This window comes from Pan paniscus, chromosome 15 (assembly GCF_029289425.2).
Source record: "Pan paniscus chromosome 15, NHGRI_mPanPan1-v2.0_pri, whole genome shotgun sequence".
Lineage (NCBI taxonomy): Eukaryota > Metazoa > Chordata > Mammalia > Primates > Hominidae > Pan > Pan paniscus.
The window spans coordinates 53,799,329-53,823,896 of NC_073264.2; the positions used below are offsets into that span (position 1 = coordinate 53,799,329).

At 38.9% G+C, this 24,568-nt stretch overlaps 1 protein-coding gene across 1 annotated transcript in view; it reads right to left on the bottom strand.

Moving 5' to 3' along the window:
• Positions 1-24,568, bottom strand: part of ERO1A (endoplasmic reticulum oxidoreductase 1 alpha) — a 56,282-nt gene that overhangs the window by 28,742 nt on the left and 2,972 nt on the right. Inside the window, exons 2-6 of the mRNA XM_003831710.6 lie at positions 15,339-15,458; positions 13,861-13,944; positions 9,980-10,018; positions 2,968-3,044; positions 2,803-2,876 (exon numbers count right to left, since the gene is read on the bottom strand). Of these exons, the coding sequence (XP_003831758.1) occupies positions 2,803-2,876; positions 2,968-3,044; positions 9,980-10,018; positions 13,861-13,944; positions 15,339-15,458 (394 nt within the window). The remainder of the gene's footprint in view (positions 1-2,802; positions 2,877-2,967; positions 3,045-9,979; positions 10,019-13,860; positions 13,945-15,338; positions 15,459-24,568) is intronic.

Sequence of the window (24,568 nt, forward strand, 5' to 3'; positions counted from 1 at the left end):
AAATATTACTATAATTATATTTGTGCCAAGAATTTTTATGATCCGCTGGTTCCTATCACTGAATAGAACCTGAAGCTTTTCATAGAAAACTAGTCAAACATGTTTTGTAAAATCTAAGAAAAGACATTTAAGAGCCCATTTGGCCCTTATAGGAAGATGCCAATATCCAGCCCTAGAAGCAGAAAACATGCGTTCTGCAAAACCTATATGATATGCTGTTTTCTATCACTGAATAGAACCTGTTTTTGACAAAAGCTCAAATTTCCAATTAGGATTTTAAAAATACTTTCTATATTTCACGTACCATTTACATCCATTATTTATTCCTGCTAAAGCTTTCTTTAAAATATTCAGCTTTTTTTAACAGAAGACACTAATACAAATGGGCAAGTGATTCACCAAACTCTACCATATAAGAAATGAATCACTGATTCTCACCTGGTGCTGCACATTGTAGTCACAAAAGGATGTTAATGAAGGTTAAAATATTACCATCCTTTTTCTAACAGTGGAGGACTAAAAAAAATTATAGCTGCATACTATAAATTTAGTTTTATCTCACAACAATATTTAAGGTAAAAAAAAAATCCTTGTAGAAAAGATGGCAAAATAAGGGAGTTGGGAGAACATCTTATCCCCTTCCTTCACTAGTCCAAATCTTGATATAGGTCTATACCCCTCATCCAACATGCCTGGGACCATGCGTGTCTCGGCTGGAATGAACTTTCCAGATTTTACAAAGGTAATACAGTACATGCAACATATATCGCATATTACTCCAGCTGGACCTGGGGGAGCAATCTTTATTCAAACACGTAAATATTTCTACAGTGAAACATATGAATACTCACACTAAATGAGCCTCTGCTAAACGCAGGGGGAGAAATGTTCAGTTTTCAGAGTTTCCAGATTTTAGAATTGGAAATAAGGAATTATAACTAAGTATATACCAAAACATGGCTACGGTTTCCATTAAGGAAAGCAATTTTCCCCAAAAAGAAGCCACAAAATTAAAAATACTTTCTCTTTTATGGAGATTGTAGGCTGCATCTTTGGCTTATAATTAAAAGAATTTATATCACTGTTTTCACTAATTTTTTGTTGGTGTTGTTTTGAGAAAGGGTCTCACTCTGTCCTAGGCTTGGAGTACAGTGGTGCAATCAGAGCTCACTCCAGCCTCAACCCCCTGGATCAAGCAATCCTCCCACTCCCCGAGTAGCTGGGACTACTGGCACACACCACCAGGCCTGGCTAATTTTTGTATTGTTTGTAGAGACAGAGTTTTGCCATGTTGCCCAGGCTAGGCTCAGCAATCTTCCCTCCTTGGCCTCCCAAAGTGCTGGGATTATAGGCATAAGCCAACAAGCCAGGCCCGTTTTCACTAATTTTTGAAAGAGCGTTAGTCCACTAGAAAAGAGCCACAGAAGAATACCAAGACTCAATTTGATTTATTTTTTTTAGTGAATTAAGAGGCTAACAATTCAACTTAGAAAAAGGAAATACTAGAAAAAGGAAGAATTGGAAAATCTATACATCTTGATCAGAGGTTTTTTTTGGTTTTTTGTTTTTTTGAGACGGAGTCTCGCTCTGTCACCAGGTTGGAGTGCAATGGCACAATCTCAGCTCACTGCAACCTCTGCCTCCTGGGTTCAAGTGATTCTCCTGCCTCAGCCTCCTGAGTAGCTGGGATTACAGGCATGAACCACTGTGCCATGATCAGAGTTTTAATGAATCTGGGGCTCCTAGCTTTTAACAGCAGCAGCACTCTGGCTTAACTTCAGACATCACAGACTCGACTAACGGTTCAATATTCACTTCTCCAAAAGCAACACGGACCATCATTAAGGAATATACGTAACAATCCAACAGCAATGTAACTGAAGCAGATTTTTGTAATCCCTAAATTTTAGCTATTTATACAAAATGTATATACAAAATTATATAAACCATTAGCTACATAGAACTGCAAAACTTAAGAGGTACATTTTTTCTAGAAACTGAGTTTTTTTAACTGTAATAAAATTGATATAATAAAATTTACAGTTTAAGCACATTTAAGTATACAATTCAGTGGGATTCATTATATTCACAGTGTTGTGAAACCATCACCACTATCTGTTGCCAGAACTTTTCCAGCACCTCAAACAGAAACTCTGTAACCTTTTAGCAATAACGCCTACCCACCCCAACCTCTGATAATCTTTAATCTACTTTCTGTCTCCATGAATTTGCCTATTGTTTACATTTCATATAAGTGAAATCATTTATACTTGTCCTTTGCTGCCTGACCTATTTCACTTAGCATGTTGTCAAGATCCATCTGTGTTGTAGTATGTACCAGAACTTCATTCCTTTTTCTGGCTGAATAGTATTCCATTGTGTGTTTTATATACCACATTTTGTTTATCCATTCAAACAGTGCTGGACAATTGGGTTGTTACCACCTTTTGGCTATAATGAACATTGCTTTGCCATCTGTTTGAGTCCCTGTCTTTAATTTTTTTGAGTATATACCTAGAAAAGGAACTGTTATGTCATATGGTAATTCTACGTTTAGGTTTTTGAAGAACCGCCAAACTGTTAGAAACTGAGTTTTTTTCTTTAATAACTTTTTTCTGAGATGGGTCTTACTATGTTGCCCAGTCTGGATTCAAATACCTGGGCTCCAATGATTCTCCTGCCTCAGCCTCCAGATAAGCTGGGACTACAGGTACACCACCATGCCCAGATTAAAATAATTTAAAAAAATTTTTTTCTTAGGTATAATTTTAAACACAATGCATACTATCAAAAATATTATACCATCAGCTTCACAGAAGTTATCTGAAGAATCATCATGCTTGGTCCACTGAAGAACAGCCTTCTGTGTTTCCTCACTTCAAACAAAGAAAAAAAATAACATTATTATTTTTAAGTTAATATGTAACATAAAGAAACATGAAATACTGGTGAAAAATAAAATCAAACCTCAGAGATTCATCCACTGCTCCAAGTCGTTCAGCTTGTTCACATTCTTCAATGAGATTATTGGCTTCTTCAGAATACTAAAATGAAAAAGGGAATAAATAGATAACTTATTGCATTTTTAAAACTTGTTTAAAATTTAGAAGTTATCTGAAGCTCTTTTTATTTTTTTTTTCCAATATGTTCTTATTGCTTTTAGTTTTTCATAAAATTGCCCATAATCAGGCCAGGTACGGTGGCTCACGCCTATAATCCCAGCACTGTGGGAGGCCGAGGCAGGAGGATCACCTGAAGTCAGGAGTTTGAGACCAGGCTGGCCAACATGGTGAAACCCTGTCTTTACTAAAAATACAAAAAATTAGCAGGGCGTGGTGGCAGGCACCTGTAGCCCAGCTACTCGGGAGGCTGAGGCAGGAGAATAGAGTGAACCCAAGAGGCAGAGCTTGCAGTGAGCCGAGATCACGCCACTGCGCTCCAGCCTGGGCGACAGAGTGAGACTCCGTCTCAAAAAAAAAAGAAAAAACATTCTCTCTTTAGGTAAATATGTGGAAATACTTTAGCCCAAATATTTTCACAAGTTCTATTCTTTTGCCCCTAAAGTACATTTATACAATAAATATTTTAAGACAAAACATCAAATAAGTTGTCTCTATTTTTTCATTATTTTAAATGTTTTGACAAATTTAAAGCCCGGGTGGGGTGGCTCATGCCTGAAATCCCAGCACTTTGGAAGGCCAAAGTGGAAAGTTTGCTTGGGGCCTGGAGTTAAAGACCAGCCTGGGTAACACAGCAAGACCCCATCTCTACAAAAAAAATTTTTAATTAGCTGGACATGGTGGCATGTGCCTATAATACTAGCTACTCAGGAGGTTGAGGTGGCAGGATTGCTTGAGCCCAGGAGTTCGAGGTTACACTGAACTATAATCTTACCACTGCATTCCAGCCTGGGCAACAGAAACAGACCCTGTCTCTGACCAAAAAAAAAACAAACAAACAAAAAACAAACAAAAAAAGTTGGTCAAACTTAGATACTATGAAATTGTAATCCTCAATTTCATTACATCTCAGATCAGAATATAAATGTATGCAATTCAAAGCAGAGTTCTATCAAGAGGATATTCTTGCCACAAATGGAGGTACTCCCAAACACATTTATAACATTTCAGAATATAATTTCTGAATCATATTAAACACCATTTGGACTTTCCTAACTTAATGTATTTGATTTCTCTCTACTTTTTGTAGGTATAAATTTAAAAGCCTTTGTTTACAAGCTTTGTTATAATGATTTTTTTTTTCTTTGAGAAAGGGTCTCGCTCTGTCGCCCAGGCTGAAGTGCAATGGCATGACCACAGCTCACTCCAGCCTCAACCTCCCAGGCTCAAGCAATCTTCCCCTCTCAGTCTCCTGAGTAGCTAGGACTACAGGTGCACACTACCATGTATGGCTAATTTTTTAAATTTTTTTTAGATACAGGGTTTCACCATGTTGCCCAGGCTGGTCTTGAACTCCTGGTCTCAAGCAGTCTGTCTGCCTCGGCCTCCAAAAGTGCTGGGATTACAGGCATGAGCCACCACATCTAGCCATTTTGCCATAATTGCAATTTGCTAAATCTTAACAGCTAAACTTTGTTTCTTCTTTATGCATTCCATTCATTGATACTTATTTTTCACTGATTTAGAACAAATTGCAATAAAAACTTAGAGGGTTCATTTATTAACAACTGATCAATACTACTGAGAAGCTCTTGGGTTGTTTTACAAATTAGTTCTTCGAAGCCTCAAAACATTTATAAAATCTGATTGATAATAGACAGCAAAGTAAGTACTATCATACTAAAACTATACCAAAGTAAATTTTTTCAGCATCAGCTTCATCTCAAAAATTTCACAATCATAACTTAGTATGTATATAAATCACACACTAATTTTAACAATTACTCCTTTTTTTTTGAAACAGGATCTGGTTCTGTCACCCAGGCTTAAGTGCAGTGGCACAGACTTGGCTCATTGCAATCTCTACCTCCAGGACTCAAGCAACCCTCCCACCTCAGCCTCCTGAGTAGCGAGGACTACAGGTGCATGCCACACACTCAGCTTATTACCGCTTCTCTCTTAACTGGTAAAATATCACAGCTTGTGTGGACACAATTATGAATTATTTGTATATTTTTATTACAAATGCATTTGTTTCATAGATTTCTTGATTTATTAAGGACACTGGTTTTTACCCAGAACATTGCTTTTATAAAAATTTATATGTGTACTACCACAAACAAATATTTTATCTTCAATTTTGAGCTTTAACTGAATTTATACTATCATTCACAATAGTGATAAATGTTTTCCTTCAACAGAATGAACTTCGAAAAGTTTTACTTTCAGTCCATGGATTAAATGAAATAAATCGAACAATTATTTTTTCTCTGTCTCCCAAGCTGGAGTGCAGTGACATAATCATAGGTCACTGTAACCTGGACATTTGGGCTCAGCCTCCTCCTGTCTCAACCTCCTGAGGAGCTAGGACTATGGGCATGCACCACCATACTTGGCTAATTTTTTTTAGTTTTTATTTGTAGAGATGGGGTCTCACTATGTTGCCCAGACCGGTCTTGAACTCCAGGCCTCAAGCAATCCTCACATGGTGGCCTCCAAAAGCACTGGGATTACACAGGCATGAGCCACTATGTGCCCAGCCTCAAGCAATTTGTTAAATGAAATTATTTTCTATTTGAAATAGTTGATAATGACACCATTTAACTATGTGCAAAGTTCTTCTGCCACTGGAACCAAGTGAAAAGCTATTAATTCATTCTTTGACTCTGTGTGTGTACAAGAAAACATGGAATTAAAAATGAGCAAAATTAGTTTAGAATCTGTGATGGAAAATGTTCAAAACAGTGGTTGCCTCTGAAGAAGGAGTGTCGTTTGAATGGAATGGGTATGAGGAAACTTTTCAGGATAATGCTAACATTCTATCTCTTAACAGACGCCTAGGTTACACAGGTATATGCATTTGTCAACATTCAGCAAATGCACACTTAAGACTTGCACATTTCATTGTATGGTAATACTTTTATTAAAAGCACATATAAACAAATATTGGACTCTAGTTGATGATATACTTCTACTTACGTAGATCCATCTAGCTAATGACTTATTTAGGAGGAGGTATACTGATGCCGGCAATTTACTTTGAAATGCATCCGAAAAACAAGATGTTCTAATGGATGGCTACAAGGATGGACAGATGAACAGATATGTGATAAAGTGAGTTTATTAAAATGGTGGAATCTAGGCCAGGCACTGTGGCTCACACCTGTAATCCCAGCATTCTGGGAGGCCGAGGCAGGTGGATCACCTGAGGTCAGGAGTTTGAGACCAGCTTGGCCAAAATGGTGAAACCCCGTCTCTACTAAAATACAAAATTAGCTGGGCGTGGTGGTGCATGCCTGTAATCCCAGCTACTCGGGAGGCTGAGGCAGGAGAATTGCTTGAACCCGGGAGGCAGAGGTTGCAGTGAGCCAAGATCGCGCCATTGCACTCCAGACTGTGGACAACAAGAGCAAAACTCCATCTCAAAAAAAAAAAAAGGTGGTGGAATCTAGGTTACAGGTATAAGAATGTTCAAGGGAAAATTCCTTTAACTCTGCTATATTTTTAATTTTTCATAATAAAATAATGGGAAAAATTAATTTAAAAGTTATTTAGTCTAAATGAAAAGTCACATATCACAGAATGATATGTAAATGTACTTTCTGCAGCTGCACATGTTAAACTGTTATCTTTAGACACAGTCTTCTTAAAATAAGTAGTAATAATTGCAATTTGCTAAACCCCCTTTTTTTTTGAGACAGGGTCTCACTCTGTCTCCCAGGCTGGAGTACAGTGGTGAAATCACAGCTCTCTGTAGCCTCGACCTCCCAGACTCAAGGGATCCTCCCACCTCAGCCACTTGGGCAGCTGGGACTACAGGCACACATCATCATGGCTGGCTAATTTTTGTAGAGATGGGGTTTTGCTATTTTGAGAACAGGCATGTGCCACCACAACTGTATTTTTTGTAGACACGGGGTTTCACCATGTTGCCCAGGCTGGTCTCGAACTCCTGGGCTCAAGTGATCCTCCCGCCTCACCCTCCCAAAGTGCTGGGATTGTAAGCATGAACTACCATGTCCATCCTTGCTAAACCTTTAAAAGCTGACATTTTTTACAAATTTGTTGCAAAGTAGACACTGAGGCTTTATCAGCAGATTTCTGTGTTTTGATTTTCATATGGCCAGTGTTATTTTTATGGCCTTTAGGAATAGTGAATGATGATCTTTTGTGCAAGTTACATATCATGATGAACTATCAGGAGAAATGGAAATTCAATATTTTACTTTTCATAAAACATGCACTTCCTTTTTCCTTTTTATTTCAGCCAAAAGGATTCATTGCAAAATAAAAAGAGCATTACCAAACCATAAAATAACTACACAGTTATCAATTTATCAATAAAGGATAAAACTACTACAGCAAGACTATTCTCTCTATGTAGGATTGCTCGGTTTCTATTTATTTACCATGTAATTTCACAGGTTTCCCATTAACTAGTCAAAAGGCAGACTGGCAGCTTAGGAATATTGCGGGTATGATACAGGCCACAGCACAAATGGCTACTAAGTCCAAGAGACCAAGAGGGGCAGCAGTGTGCAACACCTTCCCCGTGCTTCCCAAGGCTGTAAGGAGGCAGCTGTCCCTAGTCATTTGTGTCTGAATGTAATTATTTTTCAGCAAGCACCTAGTATACTGTGCTTGAGACAAAGATTTAGTTTCTTTGCATCTAGAAAATCAGAAGAAGGATACGTTCTTGTTGGTCATCTTTGTATTAAAGTCAGAACTCTATTTAGCATACACATATCAAATAAGAGAGAAGACAACAGAGGAAGATGGAAATACAAAGTATTTGGCTGAGTGTCGTGGCTCACACCTGTAATCCCAACCCTTTGAGAGGCCGAGGTGGGTGAACAGCTTGAGCCCAGGAGTTCAAGACCAGCCTGGGCAACATGGTAGAACCCCCTATCTACCCCCCCAAAAAAAAAAAAGTATTTGTCTACCAATTCCATCCCAACCTATTTTAATGCAACTGTTAATAATATTTTATTTAAAACCAAGAAACTCAGAAAAAATGATAAATCAGAAAGGATGTCAGGACAACAGGTATAAACCAGTTCTGTTCCAGACAAACCCTGGCATATGGTCACTCTATTTACTTCTTGTTGCTTTATAGGGGCTTTGGCCTTTTCTCAGGAGAAATGGGCACGAAGGAAGATTTTAAACAGAGAAGACAGATAATCTCATGTTTTAAAAAAAATCACTTTGGCTAATGCAACCAGGTAATAATCATCAAGGCTGCTAAAACTTTTCAGTGAAAAGCTATTAGGGAGCTTTAAGATGAATGTATAATGAACCTAGTGATCAATCTTAACATCAAGAAAAAAGAGAAAGGCAGAGATTATATGTTGGTATAACACAATAGTAAGTACACAGTAACTCCTATATATATATTACATATCAAAAAAATGAATCTGAATCTGATAAATCCCCACTGACGGACAGTCTACAAAATGCACCTGACTAGTACTACTCAAAAACACCTTATCAGAAACAAAGAAAGACTGGGAAACTGTTACGCCTAAGAGAAGCCTAAGAACACATGACTGCTAAATATAACATGGTGTCTTGGGTGGGATCCTAGAACAGATAAAGGATATTAGGTAAAAATTAAAGAAATCTGGCCTGGTGTGGAGGCTCATGCCTGTAATCCCAGCACTTTGGGAGGCTGAGGCAGGAGGATCACTTGGTCAGGAGTTTCCACCCTGGGCAACATGGCAAGACTCTATCTCTACAGAATTTTTTTCTTAAAATTATCTATGTATGGAGGCATTTGCCTACATTCTCAGCTACTCGGAAAGCTGAGGGGAGAGAATCACTTTAGCCCAGGAGTTCAAGGTTACAGTGAGCTATGATCATGACACTGCACTCCAGCCTGGACAACAGAGCCAGACCTTGTATCTTAAAAAAAAAAAAAAAAAATTAAAGAAATCTGAATAACATATGGACTTTCAGATACACTTTCTTCCTCTATTTTTATTTATCTTTGATATTTTCTATAATAAAATGCTAAACAGGCCAGACACGGTGGCTCACGCCTATAATCCCAGCACTCTGGGAGGCCAAGGCAGGCGGATCACCTGAGGTCAGCAATTCGAGACCAGCCTGACCAACATGGAGAAACCCTGTCTCTACTAAAAATAAAAAAATTAGTTGGGCGTGGTAGAGCATGCCTATAATCCCAGCTACTAGGGAGGCTGAGGCAGGAGAATTGCTTGAATCCGGGAGGCAGAGGTTGCAGTAAGCCGAGATCGCGCCATTGCACTCCAGCCTGGGCAACAAGAGCAAAACTCCGTCTCAAAAAAAAAAAAAGAAAAGAAATCTGAAAAAAGTATGGACTTTCAGACACATTTTTTTCCTCTATTTTTATTTATCTTTGATACTTTCTATAATAAAATGTTAAACAGGCTGGACGCGGTGGCTCACGCCTGTAATCCCAGCACTTTGGGAGGCCAAAGCGGGCAGATTACCTGAGGTCAGGAGTCCGAGACCAGCCTGGCCAACATGGTGAAACCCCGTCTCTACTAAAAATATAAAAATTAGCCAGGCATGGTGGTGAGTGCCTGTAATTCCAGCTACTCTGAAGGCTGAAACGAGAATCGCTTGAACCGGGGAGGCAGAGGTTGCAGTGAGCCGAGATCACGCCACTGCTCCATCTCAAAAAAATAAATAAAATAAAATACATAAAAAATAAAATGTTAAACAAAAACAAACAAAAAGAAAGAGAGCCATTCAGCATAAATACCTCTCAAGGGGTTTCACCATTGGAAGCAGATAAATGGGACAGTAGGTACAAGGGAAACAGGTTTTTCAAGTTTTTCATTAAGATACTGGACACATCAGTAGGTATATGTACACACCTTGTAGCTCGCAGATTTAATTCCATCAGGAACTTCATCCTGAAAAAGAAAAAAATATGTTTTTAGTTGGCATTTATTCTATCTTCTTAAAACATATCTTAAATTTCTGTGATTTATGAGAAAAATTCATAAAACAAATTATCGAAGTTGGATTTTTTAATGGAATAGGTAGTATTTATATGATTGCTTAAAAGTAAATAAAAATTCAAGAACAAATTATTCTATGGATTGCTGAGCATACATTATGTATATTACAGCAAGGAGATGTAAAAATAATCATTTAGCCATTATCCCTTTTGACGTTCAAATTGTCCCGTATTTGGCCACTAGGAGATCCACTGAGTGCTGACTTGATATTGACACCTGTGTCCTTTTGCTATTACTCCAGTGGTCCTTAGTAGAATTGTTTTTGTTTTCTGTGATGGCCAGATATTCTAGGTTCTTGGAACCTAGGGGTTTGGGTCATGGAGACAGATCCCTCATGAACGGCTTGGTGCCATCTCTGAGGTAATGAATTAATCTACTGGTTCTATTATCCAGAAGTAATAAGTTCTATTATCTAGAACTAATCTATTAGTTCACTCCATACCTGGCACCTCCCTGCTCTCTTGCTGTCTCTTGCCATGTGATATGACAGCTCCCTTTTTGCCTTCCGCCATGATTGTAAGCTTTAGGCCTCATCAGAAGCCAAGCAGACGCTGGCACCATGCTTCTTCCCCCTGCAGAACTGTGAGCCAAATAAACCTCTTTTCTTTATAAATTACCCAGTCTCAGGTGTTCCCTCATAGCAATGCAAAATGGACTAACACATTTATGTTACTTTACCAGTCTCTTCCCCATCTCCTCGTCTGCTATTCCACACTCCCCACAATACCGCCAGTTAACATTCTAACTCTGATCTAATCGTGGCATTTCTCTGCTAAGCTAACATTATCTGTATTTATAAACTAAGAATATTTTTAGATGGATAAATATCTTCCAATGATTTTTTTTTTCAGATAGGGTCTCACTGTGTTGCCCAGGCTGGAGTGCAGTGGCAGATCTCGGCTCACTGCAACCTCCGCCTCCTGGGTTCAAACGATTCTTGTACCTGAGCCTCCCGAGTGGCACCCTGCTATGTCCAGCTCATTTTTGTATTTTTAGTAGAGACAGGGTTTCACCATGTTGGCCAAGCTGACCTCAATCTCCTGACCTCAAGTGATCTGCCTGCCTTGGCCTCCCAAAGTGATGGGATTATAGGCATAAGCCACCATGCCTGGCCTTCCAATGATCTTTTAAAGAAAAAAGCTTTTCTCCATCATAACATCAGTTCAAGAAAAAAACAAGTATTGCTGCCAGGTACAGCGGCTTATGCCCATAATCCCAGCACTTTGGGATGCCAAGGTGGGTGGATCATCTGAGCTCAGGAGTTAAAGACCACAGTGGACAACATGGTGAAACCCTGTCTCTACCAAAAATACAAAAAATTAGCTGGGCATGATGTGTGCCTGTAGTCCGCCTGTAGTCCCTGGTATTCAGGAGGCTGAGGTGAGAGGACTGCTTAGGCCCAGGAGGCAGAGGTTGCAGTGAGCCAAGATCATGCCACTGCACTCCAGCCTGGGCAACAGAGTGAGACCCTGTCTCAAAAACAAGCAAAAAACACAAACAAAAAAAAAAAAAACAAAGTATTGGCATGAAAGGCATTCTGCCTTTCACTTCTTCCCAGCTCTGCAGAAGCTTAAAATTACTGGATCCTGACTCAATTTTTCAGTGCAAATTGATAACTTCCACCTGATTCTTTTATAGCACTTCAATACATTCAAATCAAACAATAAATATATATTTAACATTTCTCAAATGCTAAAATTGGTTGTTTTCTCTTGGATTTACAATGAAATACATCTCATTCATCAGTCTGTCAACTGATGGAATCAATAAGCTATTATTTTATGCTACAGTATTTTCAGGGTTTCTGCTCCCTCCAATCTTCTTTTCCAAATGGCGTCCCCTAGTTCTACACTTCATCAATAATAATCAGAAATAATTGGTATCTCAAGATGAGATTTGACTTTGCAATAACTGTAAAGTATTTGTATTTTCTAATATTAATAAGAAGCTCATTTAATGAACAAGTATAATTAAACACCTTTATTAAGCATCTACCATATTTCAGCATTTTTACTAATTCATATAATTAGGATATTGATAAATGTCCCCAACTAATTTTTTCTATTACTAAATTAGAAATGCAAAACTTAGAATACAAAATGTTTACACTGTTAATATCACTTTAATGATATGCTCATGCTTTAATAGTAAAAAAGTGTTTCATAAATTAATCCTTTAATTTTCAATAAGTTGTATCTATATGAGGATTAATGTAACAAAAAACATGCTTCTCATTCTCATGGTAAAATGCCCATAAATAGTATATGACATTGGCCTTAATTCCACATGCTAGGTAAGTCTGTGTAACAATATTTACATATGTAAAATTAAACCACCCAAAACCACAATACCACTTCACACCTATGAGGATAACTATTATCCAAAAGAATAGAAAGTAAAAGTATTATCAAGAATGTGAAGAAACTGGAACTCTTGTACATTGCTGGTAGGAATGTAAAACGGTACAGCCAGTGTTGAAGACAGTATGGCAGATCCTCAGAAAAAAACAAACGGAACTAACACATGATCCAGCAATTCTACTTCTAAGTATATACCCCAAAAAACTAAAGTAGGGACTCAAATAAATATTTGTGCATAGCAGCATTATTCACAATAGCAAAAAGGTAGAAATAACCCAAAAGTCCATCAACAGGTGACTATATAAACAAAACATAGTATAGGCATACAGTGGAATGTTATTCAGCATTAAAAAGGAATCGAAGCTGGGCATGGTGGCTCACACCTGTAATCCCAGCACTTTGGGAGGCTGAGGCAGGCAGATCACCTGAGGTTACCAGTTCAAGACCAGCCTCACCAGCATGGACCAACATGGAGAAACCCCATCTCCACTAAAAATACAAAATTAGCTGGGCGTGGTGGCACACACCTGTAATCCCAGCTACTTGGGAGGCTGGGGCAGGAGAATCACTTGAACCCAGGAGGCGGAGGTTGCAGTGACCTGAGATCATGCCACTGCACTCCAGCCTGGGCAACAGGGTGAGACATCATGTCAAAAAAAAAGGTCAACTTTATTTTAAAAGTAAAATAAAAAGATGTACTTAAAAAGGGAATAAATTGACATTCAAAAATATTTTTAAAACTCTATTTTCACAGTAGGATACTTCAAATTTTAATGCACCAAAAATTCCTAAGTAAAACCAGGTGTTTTATCCACTCACACCCCAGGAAATCCAAGGCAAAAACACACCCAAAAAAAGAGGGGGGGAATTTTGTTTATACTTCGATTACTTTCATTTGATTATGCTATATATATAACTTGGTTGAGAAAAGATGTAAGAGGAAAATCAAATATCAGGCCAAAAGAATTATTATCAATCTCCCTAATAAGTCAAAGGATTATATTAACCACAAAATGTTAATTCTATTATTATGAAGGCAGTGTAATTCAAAATAGGTTTTATAAGTTTGGGTTTTTAACATATAAATATTGAATGTTATATTTAAACTAAGGACTGCACGATTATTTTAGTTTTATTGGCTGCCTTTAAAAAGTTGTAATGGGCCGGGTGCAGTGGCTCACACCTGTAATCCCAGCACTCTGGGAGGCTAAGGCAGATGGATTGTTTGAGCCCAGAAATTCAAGACCAACCTGGGCAACATAGTGAAACCTCATCTCTATTTTTTCAAAAAAACATTCTTAAATAAAACAAAACAAAAAGTTATAATGAATGAAAAAACATGTAACAGTTTTTAAATGTATACATGGTTCTTACAGATTGACATGGTTTGACAGCACAGTCCCTTCTTCCACACTGGCTGATGTCATTCCAGAAAGGACATGGCCTCTTCAGGTTTACCTGTAAAATAATAATAGAAAAAAAATTATAAAAATCAGAATCCCAAAATTATAATTGACAGTTACAAATTATGGTGCTATAACTTGGTCATGTTATCAGTTGCAAATACAGTATTTCTTCCACCTATCTGTTGCCAGTTTATAACAACTGCATAAATGTGAGGCTGGTATAAGTAAATTGGTAGACTTGGTTAGAAAGACACAGACTGGGCTGGGCACAGTGGCTTATGCCTATAATCCCAGCACTTTGGGAGGCCGAGGCGGGTGGATCACCTGAGGTCAGGAGTTTGAGACCAGCCTGGCCAACGTGGCGAAACCCCGTCTCTACTAAAAATACAAAAATTAGCGAGGCCTGGTGGCAGGTGCCTGTAATCCTAGCTACTCGGGAGGCTGAGGCAGGAGAATCACTTGAACCCAGGAGTCGAAGGGCGCAGTGAGCCAAGGTCATGCCACCACACTCCAGCCTAGATGACAAGAGCGAGACTTTGTCTCAAAAAGAAAAAAAAAAAGAAAAAAAAGACACAGATTGGGCTGGGCAAGGTGGCTGACGCCTGTAATCCCAATACTTTGGGAGGCCAAGGCAGGTGGGTTACCTGAGGTCAGGAGTTCAAGACCAGCCTGGCCAGCATGGCAAAACCCCATCTCCACTAAAAATACAAAAATTAGCCAGGTGTGGTGGCAGGTGCCTGTAATCCCAGTTACTCGGGAGGCTGAGGCAGGAGAATTGCCTGAACCCAGGAGGCGGAAGTTGGCAGTGAGCAGAGATCATGCCACTGCACTCCAGCCTGGGTGACAAAGCAAGATTCTGTCTCAAAAAAAAAAAAAAAAAAGACACAGACTGCCACTAAATAGACCCTGAACAGATGGCAACTAGGAGCCAAAGTAGCTCGACTCACATTCTTTTCAAACAAGAAAGAGTTAGGTAGAGGATAGACAATTGTAAACTGACTACAACTAAATACTCCATTGATCAGGTTTTCTAAACTCTTCTAGTAGATATCTCAAGATAAAACAGCACAAGTGATTTGTTTAAATAATATAGGTCAGGATAAAGTCATGATTCTACAAAAAATATTTAATTATTTTAATTAATTGAAGCCAATCTGATGTTTTAGAAAATTATGATCTCACCATTTTGATAACAATATATAATAATTTCTGTCCTAACTTCAATTTAACCAACTAGGTTCTAACTCTAGAGTGTAAAATTCAGTTATTAAAATTATCCAATGGATGGTTTCAGAATCACATGCTTCACTCTTATGAACTGAATTTTCTTAATAAAGCCTATATCAATTTTAAATAACAACTACAATTTTGAAGCTCAGTAATTCTTAAGAAAATCTAATTATCCATTTAAAGTATTCATATATAAAAAATTAAAATTAAAAATACCTTGTAATACCTAAAGTAGTCACTTTCAAGAAGTTTTTGTAGTCTTGGGAAAAGCCTGTAGTTATTAAATCTATCAATGGTTTCCACATCACAGGTACAATCATCCAAGTAACCACTAACCTGTTACAAAGAAAATGAAATATTAAATTGAAATGTCCTAAATGCAACAGGGTTCTTTTTCCTCATATGGTTGTTACGAAACAGCCCCCTACTCAACCAGTCCTTATCCTCCCTCCTCCCACATAGTTTCTTGAGATGGGGTATGACAATAATCTAGTAATACTGCTGCTCTTGCTATATACCGAGGAATGGAAGGTGTGCAGAGCTCATCACACACACACACACACACACACACACACACACACACACACACACACACAGAGAGAGAGAGTTGGTCCCCTGGCAACCTTTATTTTGTAACTCTGCCCTCCAGGCCATAGTTGACCTGACCAAGGGTAGGCATCCAACTCAAACCAGGTCATGGTCCCCTCTCCAGGATCCTAGAATTGAGAATAACAGGGAAAGATGTCTCCCTGTGGCTAGACCAGTAAAACAAATACTCCATCATGTGAACTGAGGAGCACATGATCCAGTTGGCAAAGAGAGGAAAAGTTTTAAAAGATACACAAAGCTTGATTGTCCTCAGAATTCTTGGGGGGCAAAAAAAGATACACAAAGAAGCAGAGGTAGGAGATAGAGAGTATATGCTACTTGGATATCTGAGGGGTTTCCAGCTCCCACTTCCACTGTCCTTCCTGAGGCACAGCTGCATTCCCATCCTTAGCTTTCAGTAAGGATCTAACAATCCTCAAATATTGGGCTGTAACAATTTCTTAAAGGTTTGGAATGGTGCTTAGAAACCACTTATCATTAGTAACAATGAAACAGCAAACTGACCTCAAAGTCAATCCTGCTCTTCAAATATTTAAAGCTAATGTCTTAATGGTATGTACTAAATCAAGCTACTAAATGCACATATCCTAGGATACAATGGTAATGATAATAAATATTATCAATTATGAAACTAGAATTCTTTTTTTTTCTTTTTTTCACCAGTGTTACCTGCCAAATTACACTAAAATTCTTAGATGTTTATTTGAGCTAGAAAAACATCTAACAGAATTAAAGATTGCTTTAAGAAACAAATATATCATGATTCCAAAAACAAAAACAAACAAACTTAGGAAAAAAATGTTAAATATAGCATGCTCCAGAAAAGAGATCTTTATACTTTGGTCTAGATATCTGCATTTTAAACTACTTTGGATTATATTTTAGGAAGATCTATAGCCTAGAAATAAATAATTTAAAAATCTACTGATAAGGAAGCCAATCAATAATACTCTATTGAAATACTGAATTAAGATTCAGTATTTCAGAACACTGTAAAATCCTAAACTTTCTTTTGAGAATATCACAAAAGAGTAATGGAAATTTTTCACCTAAAAGAAATAAGAATACTTTGGATGACAACAGCAATATTCAAGAAGAACTTTTTACTGCTTTTCCCACTCTTACTTGTTTTGGACTAATTCAGTTTCTAGAAATCAGATCTACATATTTTGTCATGTAATAACTATTTTCATTTCATATGCAAATTTGTCCTTGTTTCCTACTAAAAATTCTCTGAATACACAAGAATCTCAGAGTCCTAATTTTGGATACCAACAACACAAAGTACTTCTAACCTAAATGATATGATTTTTCAAACTTTCTTTTCAACCTTAAGAGCAGAACTTCTAGGGACAAAAAATAGCTGTTTCTCCCCTTTGATATGAATTATTATGCAAAGAATGACAGACAGAGAGAGTGCAAAGGCCAAAGGGACATATGCAAAGTAGAGACATTAAGTTACAAAAAGAAACACATGAAAAACTTGAGAGCAAGTTTCAAGGCATCCATTCTTCCCCCTGAGGAATTCATTTTTAAGGTTAAAATATATCTTCAAGCCTCAGCTCAGTATCACCTTTTTCAGGAAGCTGTCCTTCCAGTACTCCTTACCACCCGCTGGGTTAAATGCCTCTCCCAGCTGCTCCCAAGACACTCCACACACTATTATCTAAGTATTACTGTACCTCACAGCAGTGAATTTATCTATTTTACCCTGCCCACTAGAGTATAAAATCCTTGAGTGAAAAATCATATACTTCCAGAAAGCACACAGTAGATGCTCAATAATTATTTGTGGCCTGTAATCCCAGCACCCTGGGAGGCCAAGGCAGGAGGATCACTTGAGGTCAGGAGTTGAAGACCAGCCTGACCAAAATGGTGAAGCCCCATCCCTACCAGAAACATAAAAATTAGCCGGGCATGGTGGCCCATGCGTGTTGTCCCAGCTACTTGGGCGCCTGCGGCAGGAGAATCGCTTGAACCCAAAACGCAGAGGTTGCAGGGAACCAAGATCACACCACTGCACTGCACTCCAGCCTCGGCAACAAAGTGAGATTCTGTCACAAATAAATTATTACTATTTGTGGAAGAGGTGGGTGAATGAATGAATGTTGTCCATTGTCACTCATCACTGGAGACCAGCACCACACTGTCTCATTAAACATATCTAGCACCATGTCACCTAATGGTGTGCTCAGTGCCCCAGAGTACACAAGCACAGGAGGCAGAAACACACATAGCAAGTAAAGCAAGCAGCAAAGGTAAACACCTTTTGTGTCTATCATTCTTCCTATCTCTATCCTAATGACAAAGGAAGCTCTAAGAAGCCCCAAACCAGAAAGAAATGCAAAAATCCTCCAGAGCAGAGGTGGCATATAGCCAAGAGACCTCAAAGGGAAAGAAGGCAGGATAAATGGTAGATTTTAAAATGTTCTTGGCTGGGCACAGTGGCTCACGCCTGTAATCCCAGCACTTTGGGTGGCCGAGGCAGGCGGATCAGAAGGTCAAGAGATCGAGACCATCCTAGCCAACATGGTGAAACCCTGTCTCCACTAAAAATACAAAATTAGCTGGGCATGGTGGCACATGTCTGTAGTCCCAGCTGCTCAGGAGGCTGAGGCCAGAGAATCGCTTGAACCGGGGAGGCAGAGATTGCAGTGAGCCAAGATCACACCACTGCACTCCAGCCTGGGTGACAGAGCGAGACTCCATCTCAAAAAAAAAAAAAAAAAAAAATGTCCTGCCCCTTCCTGAAATATGGAGTAGGAGATATTCTTAACTACAACCACAGGTAGCAGGGCTACTAAGGGAGTATAATAAGGGTGGCAGGAGTTTCAATGGATGAAGACAGCTCAGTAAAGGAAAGACAGGAAGATTCTCGGAAATCCATGCCATCTGACAACTCAGATAAGCCTGCCAACCTGATCCCTGGGAGACAGTCTGGCAAAGATGGCAGCAGGACCAGTTCTAGAAACCAGAGAACAAAGCATGTTACTAGAATAGAATCTCAGGCTCACGCCTGTAATCAGCACTTTGGGAGGCCAAGGTTTGTAGGTCTCTTGAGCCCGGGAGTCCCAGATCAGCCTGAGCAACATGGTAAAACCCTGTCTCAACTAAAACTACAAAAAAAAATTAGCCAGGCATGGTGGCATACGCCTGCAGTCCCCACTGCTCAGGAGGCTGAGGTGGGAGGATGGCTTGAGCCTGGGAAGTCGAAGCTGTGGTGAGCTGAGATTGCACCACTGCACTCCAGCCTGGGCAATGGGAGTGAGACCCTGTCTCAAAAAACAAAAAAGAATAGAGCCTCAGGAAAGGGCTAAGGTAAAATACAGTTAATAGACACAGAACAGGATCCTGGAAACAAAGCAAAATCCTATTACCTCAACTAAGACCAAAGACAGGTGCCAACCTGGAACAGGGAGGACTGGATGTTGTTTCAGGATGTGCTAAGGCTGCCTAAATAACTACTACATGGAACAATGCAGGTAAGGGGGAAAATTACTACGCTATATCCCAAAGTAAAACAGAACTCTGACCTACCATAGGAATCTAAATTTTTTTAAATGCTAATGTGTTTTAAAGGTTAGTATCCTAACGTTTGAGGCTAACTGCTCTAGGCTTCAAGTAATGATAGCTTTTGGTAGAGGGCCAATCTAATAAGCAGAGATAAGAAGGCCCCAGTTGAGGAACGGTAAATAGGAGGACCAAGGTAGGCCTGACAAGTAACATGGACCACTTCAAAATTCCAGCCTTTTGTTCAAGCATGGTGGCTCACACGTGTAATTCCAGCACTTCGAGAGGTGAAGGCAGGAGGGTTGCTTGAGCCCAGGAATTTGACACCAACCTGGGCAACACAGTGAGGCCCTATCTCTACAAAAAAATAAAATAACTAGCCAGGCATTGGGTGCACATCTGTAGTCCCAGCCACTTAGGAGGCTAAGGTGGGAGAATCGCTTGAGCCAGGGAGGTTGAGGCTGCAGTGAGCCATAATCATGCCAATGTACTCCAGCCTAAATGACAGAGCAAGACCTTGCCTCAAAAAAAAAGAAAAGAAAAAAAAAAAAAGTCCTAGTCTTTTAAGAGTTAGAAAGCCTTGGAAGGCTTTCTATTACAATCTCCCAAGCAAAACAGCAAATCCCTCCATTCACATCCCTCAAGGAACAGGTAGTGTGTAACAATAGTTAGCATGTATGTTCTAACATCAGACCTCCTTAGGTTTGAATCCCATCTCTGCCAGTCATTAGTTTTTCACTTTATCCCAGTTATTTAACCTCTCCAGGCCTTGGTTTCTCATCTTAATAGAAAATAGTAATAGTTTTCATCTCAAAGAGTTGATACCAAGATAAATAATACAAAGTAAACTGTCAGTACATGTTAATCATTATGATTACCCTACTTCTACTTAAATGCTTCAATGAAAGGGAAGCATGTATTACTTCCCAAAGCAGCACATGGCATTTTCATAATGAATAAGAAAAATACAGCCAAATTTGCAGCTAAAATGCCCCAAAAATTTGACATCTGTAGCCCCAATGGAACAAAGAACTAGATAACCAACAGTTAGCTGTGGAGGGAGCCTCAATTACCTTCTCTGTTGACTCTGTTTGATTTGACCAAATGCAAAAGGCAGGATAAAGGAAAATTACCACGTACCGCTTGTTCACTACTCTCATGTCAGAGGTATCCTTTAATTTGCAATGAAAGACAAAACAACACTTTCTAAAGTTTTCTTGTATACCAATATATTCTAGTCTTATTATACATTACCATTTTATTTTTTCACACAAAGCACTATAAGAATATATTCCTCATATACTTTTTTTTTGAGACGGAGTTTTACTCTTATTGCCCAGGCTGGAGTGCAATGGTGCAATCTCAGGTCACTGCAACCTCTGCCTCCCAGGTGCAAGAGACTCTCCTGCGTCAGCCTCCCAAGTAGCTGGGATTACAGGTGCCTGCCACCATGCCCGGCTAATTTTGTATTTTAGCAGACACAGGGTTTCACCATGTTGGTCAGGCTGGTCTCAAACTCCTGACCTCAGGTGATCCACCCGCCTCAGCCTCCCAGAGTGCTGGGATTACAGGCATGAGCCACTGCGCCCGGCCCTCATATACATTTTTTATGAAATACCTTTTAAACATGCTCAAAGTGTGAATTAGGAAAGTGAAAGAAATAAAAGGTATCCAAGTAAAAAATATGTAAAATTGTCTCTTTTTGCAGATGACATGATCTTATATATAGAAAATCCTAAAGACTCCACCAGAAAACCATTAGAATAAATTCAGCAAAATTACAAGATACAAAATCAACATACAAAAATCAATTGTGCTTCTACACACTAACAATGAACTATCCAAAAAAAAATTAAGAAAACAATTCTATTTAGAATAGAATGAAAAAGAATAAACTACTTAGGAATAAATTTAACAAGGAGAGGAACGATCAGTATGCTGAAAACTATAAAGCAGTGATTAAAAAAACTGAAGATTACACAAATAAATGGAAAGATATCCCATGTTCATAAATTGAGAGAATTAATATTGTTAAAATGCCCATACCACCCAAAGTGTTCTGCAGATTCAATGCGATTTCTATCAAAACTCCAATGGCATTTTTCACAAAAATAGAAAAAAAAAATTGTAAAATTTGGATGGAACAGCAAAAGACCCCAAGTAGCTATAGCAATTTTGCAAGAACAAACCTGGAAGCAGCATACTTTGTAATTTCAAATTACATTACAAAGCTACAGTCATCACAACAGTGTTGTATCAGCATAGAAACACATACATAGACCAATGGAAAACAATAGAAAGCCCAGAAATAAACCCACACATGTCTGGCCAACTAATCTTTGACCAAGACCAAACAATGGGAAAGCACAGTCTTGTCAATAAATGGTGGTGGGAAAACTGGATATCCATGTGCAAAAAAATGAAATTGGATCTTTATCTTACAACACACACAAAAGTCAACTCAAAGCTGATTAAAGACTTAAATGTTAGCCCTGAAACACCAAGACTCCTAGAAAAAAACATAGGAGAAAAGCTCCATGACATTAGTCTTGGCAATGATTTTTTATGTGACACCAAGAAGACCAGCAATAAAAGCAAAAATAAGTAAGTGGGACTACATGCAACTAAAATGTTTCTATGTAACAAAGAAACAAGCAACAAAATGAAAAGGCAACCTACAGAATGGGAGAAAATATTTGCAGACCATCTGTCTGACAAGATGTTATTATCCAAAATATAAAAGGAACTCATACAACTCAACAACAAAAAAACAAATAACCCAATTAAAAAATGGGCAAGGGCTGGGCACAGTGGCTCGTGTCTATAATCCCAGCACTTTGGGAGGCCAAGGAGGGCAGATCACCTGAGGTCAGGAGTTCAAAATCAGCCTGGCCAACAGGGCAAGGTGGCGGGTGCCTGTAGTCCCACCTACTTGGGAGGCTGAGGCAGGAGAATCACTTGAACCCAGGAGGCAGAGTTTGCAGTGAGCCAAGATCACGCCACTGCACTCCAGCCTGAGTGACAAAGCGAGACTCTGTCTCAAAAGAAAAAAAAAGGATAAGGACCTTTTATATATCAAAACATTATGTGGTACACCTTAAATATATGCATTTCTTTTTTCTTTTGACACGCAGTTTTGCTCTTGTCGTCCAGGCTGGAGTGTGATGGTGCGATCTCACCTCACCACAACCTCTGCCTCCCGGATTCAAGTAATTCTCCTGCCTCAGCCTCCTGAGTAGCTGGGATTACAGGCATGTGCCACCACGCCCAGCTAATTTTGTATTTTTAGTAGAGATGGGGTTTCTTCATGTTGGTCAGGCTGGTCTCAAACCCCCAACCTCAGGTAATCCACGTGCCTCAGCCTCCCAAAGTGTTGGAATTACAGGCGTAAGCCACCACACCCAGCCAATATATGCAATTTTTATGTGTCAATTATACCTCAATAAAGGTGGAGAGAAATACATAAATAAATCAATGTGCTCAAAGTGTGCTGTATTTGGCAAAGAACTTCAGGTGTATTTAATTTTACTGTGTTTTATGACCATAAAAAAAAAACATAAAAAGTACTCATCTGTTGACAGAAGTACACTGGGACAAGTCTGTCAATGGAAGCAGGGAAATACCAAAGATTCCACACCAGGTAGTAGGCACCATCCTAAGGACCTAGAACGCTACAGGTCATTTTGGCTTTAAAGACTTAGTCTTGCCGAAACTTTAAATTGTCAAATGACTGGCAACCATCAGGAAAATATTTCTTCCACACAGTTTATTCAGAAAAGCCTGGAATGCAGCACACACATAGAGTCAGTGGACACCTCTCCAGTGTAACCTGTTTCAAAGAGCCCTCTGACTAAGTTATAATCCTGGGCTTATTTCCATCCACCACTCAACATATTAGCAAGTGTCTCTCCCACGGCGCAGCCACTGGGCTAACAATTAAAACCATTGTTTCAACTGACCTAACAAGACACTTGACAGGTTAAATCTACTAAATGCGCTCCAAGCTAAAAAAGATCCATTTTTGGAGTATTTATTTTGGACTCTGAGCTACTCTCCCCTTTCATTAGCCTGACAGAGATTTACCGTGCTCAAATAAGCTATCCTGAGTGTTACTAGCACTAGCCATATTAAGATTGATAAAACATCATTAGCAAGTAAGAGTTTACAAACATCGTGAGCCACCATGCCTGGCCTAGGTTGTATATACAATTCTTACATGAGGTTACATATACAGATTTACAAGTCTAAGGCAATTAATCATTCATTTTGAGCAACTAACACTTAAGCACTATTATCAAAGGAACTTACAACATACAGTGAAAATAATTTTAGCAGGATTTGATATCAACTAACAGGCATATGTAGCAACTGACCAAATTCAAAGACTCAGTTGGAGCTATCAACCAATCTGAAAGATCAGTTCCAGAAAACATGCAAATGGCTTGCTAAGCAGAATAATTTTTAAAATATACTCCTGCTGGCATAGTGCTTGCATCTTATAATTTCCCTAGAACTTGTTGAGCACCAATTATTTACCAGGCTCACTTCTTGGAAGTGTCACACCTTTAATTCATTTTTTGATCTCCCAAAAATTGTTCACAGTAGGTTTCAACATATGCTTGATGAATTTAATCTGATTACTTGTAGAGCTCTACACATTTTAATTCAGTGACTTTCTAAGGTCACTGCTCTAGCTCAAATCAGAGCTGACATTCTGTGAACTGAACCCTACTATAAGCCAGGCACCATGCAACAGTGTGACGATGGATGGGGATGTGGTAACCCAAGGCAGATGTGATAAGAGGGACAGGCAACAGGAAGAAAAGATAAAACTATTACCAAAACAATCAACGGGACTGTGCAGCTCACTGGATATTGTAAACAGAACCAGAGAAGATTTTAACTTGTATTTCCAAACATCTGGTGAAAATTTAGTTTTTAACTTAGTTTCTAGCAATATTTCCTAACTTGTTTTTTAAGTGCTTAGTATCTGTGCCTCCCACGAATCCCCAATGAACATTATTCACTAAACTATAGCTCTTCAGGGCAGGGATAATGCCATAGTTACTTCTGTGTCCCAAACACTCTGGTCAACGTGCAGAGTGGTTACATTTGTTGAATGAATGATTTGCACCATTTATCTCCCCTTTTCTTTCTCCATTTTTTTTCTTTTCCCTCTCATGCTGTTTCTCTGTGTATGTCTGTCTATATGCTTGCCTCTATTTTTCTCTGCATGTCTATTCATCAGTGCCACCTCTCCTCCCTTCTCCCCCCATCCTCATCCCTTCCACTACTGGCCCTATTGTTTCATTTATAGAATTGGAATT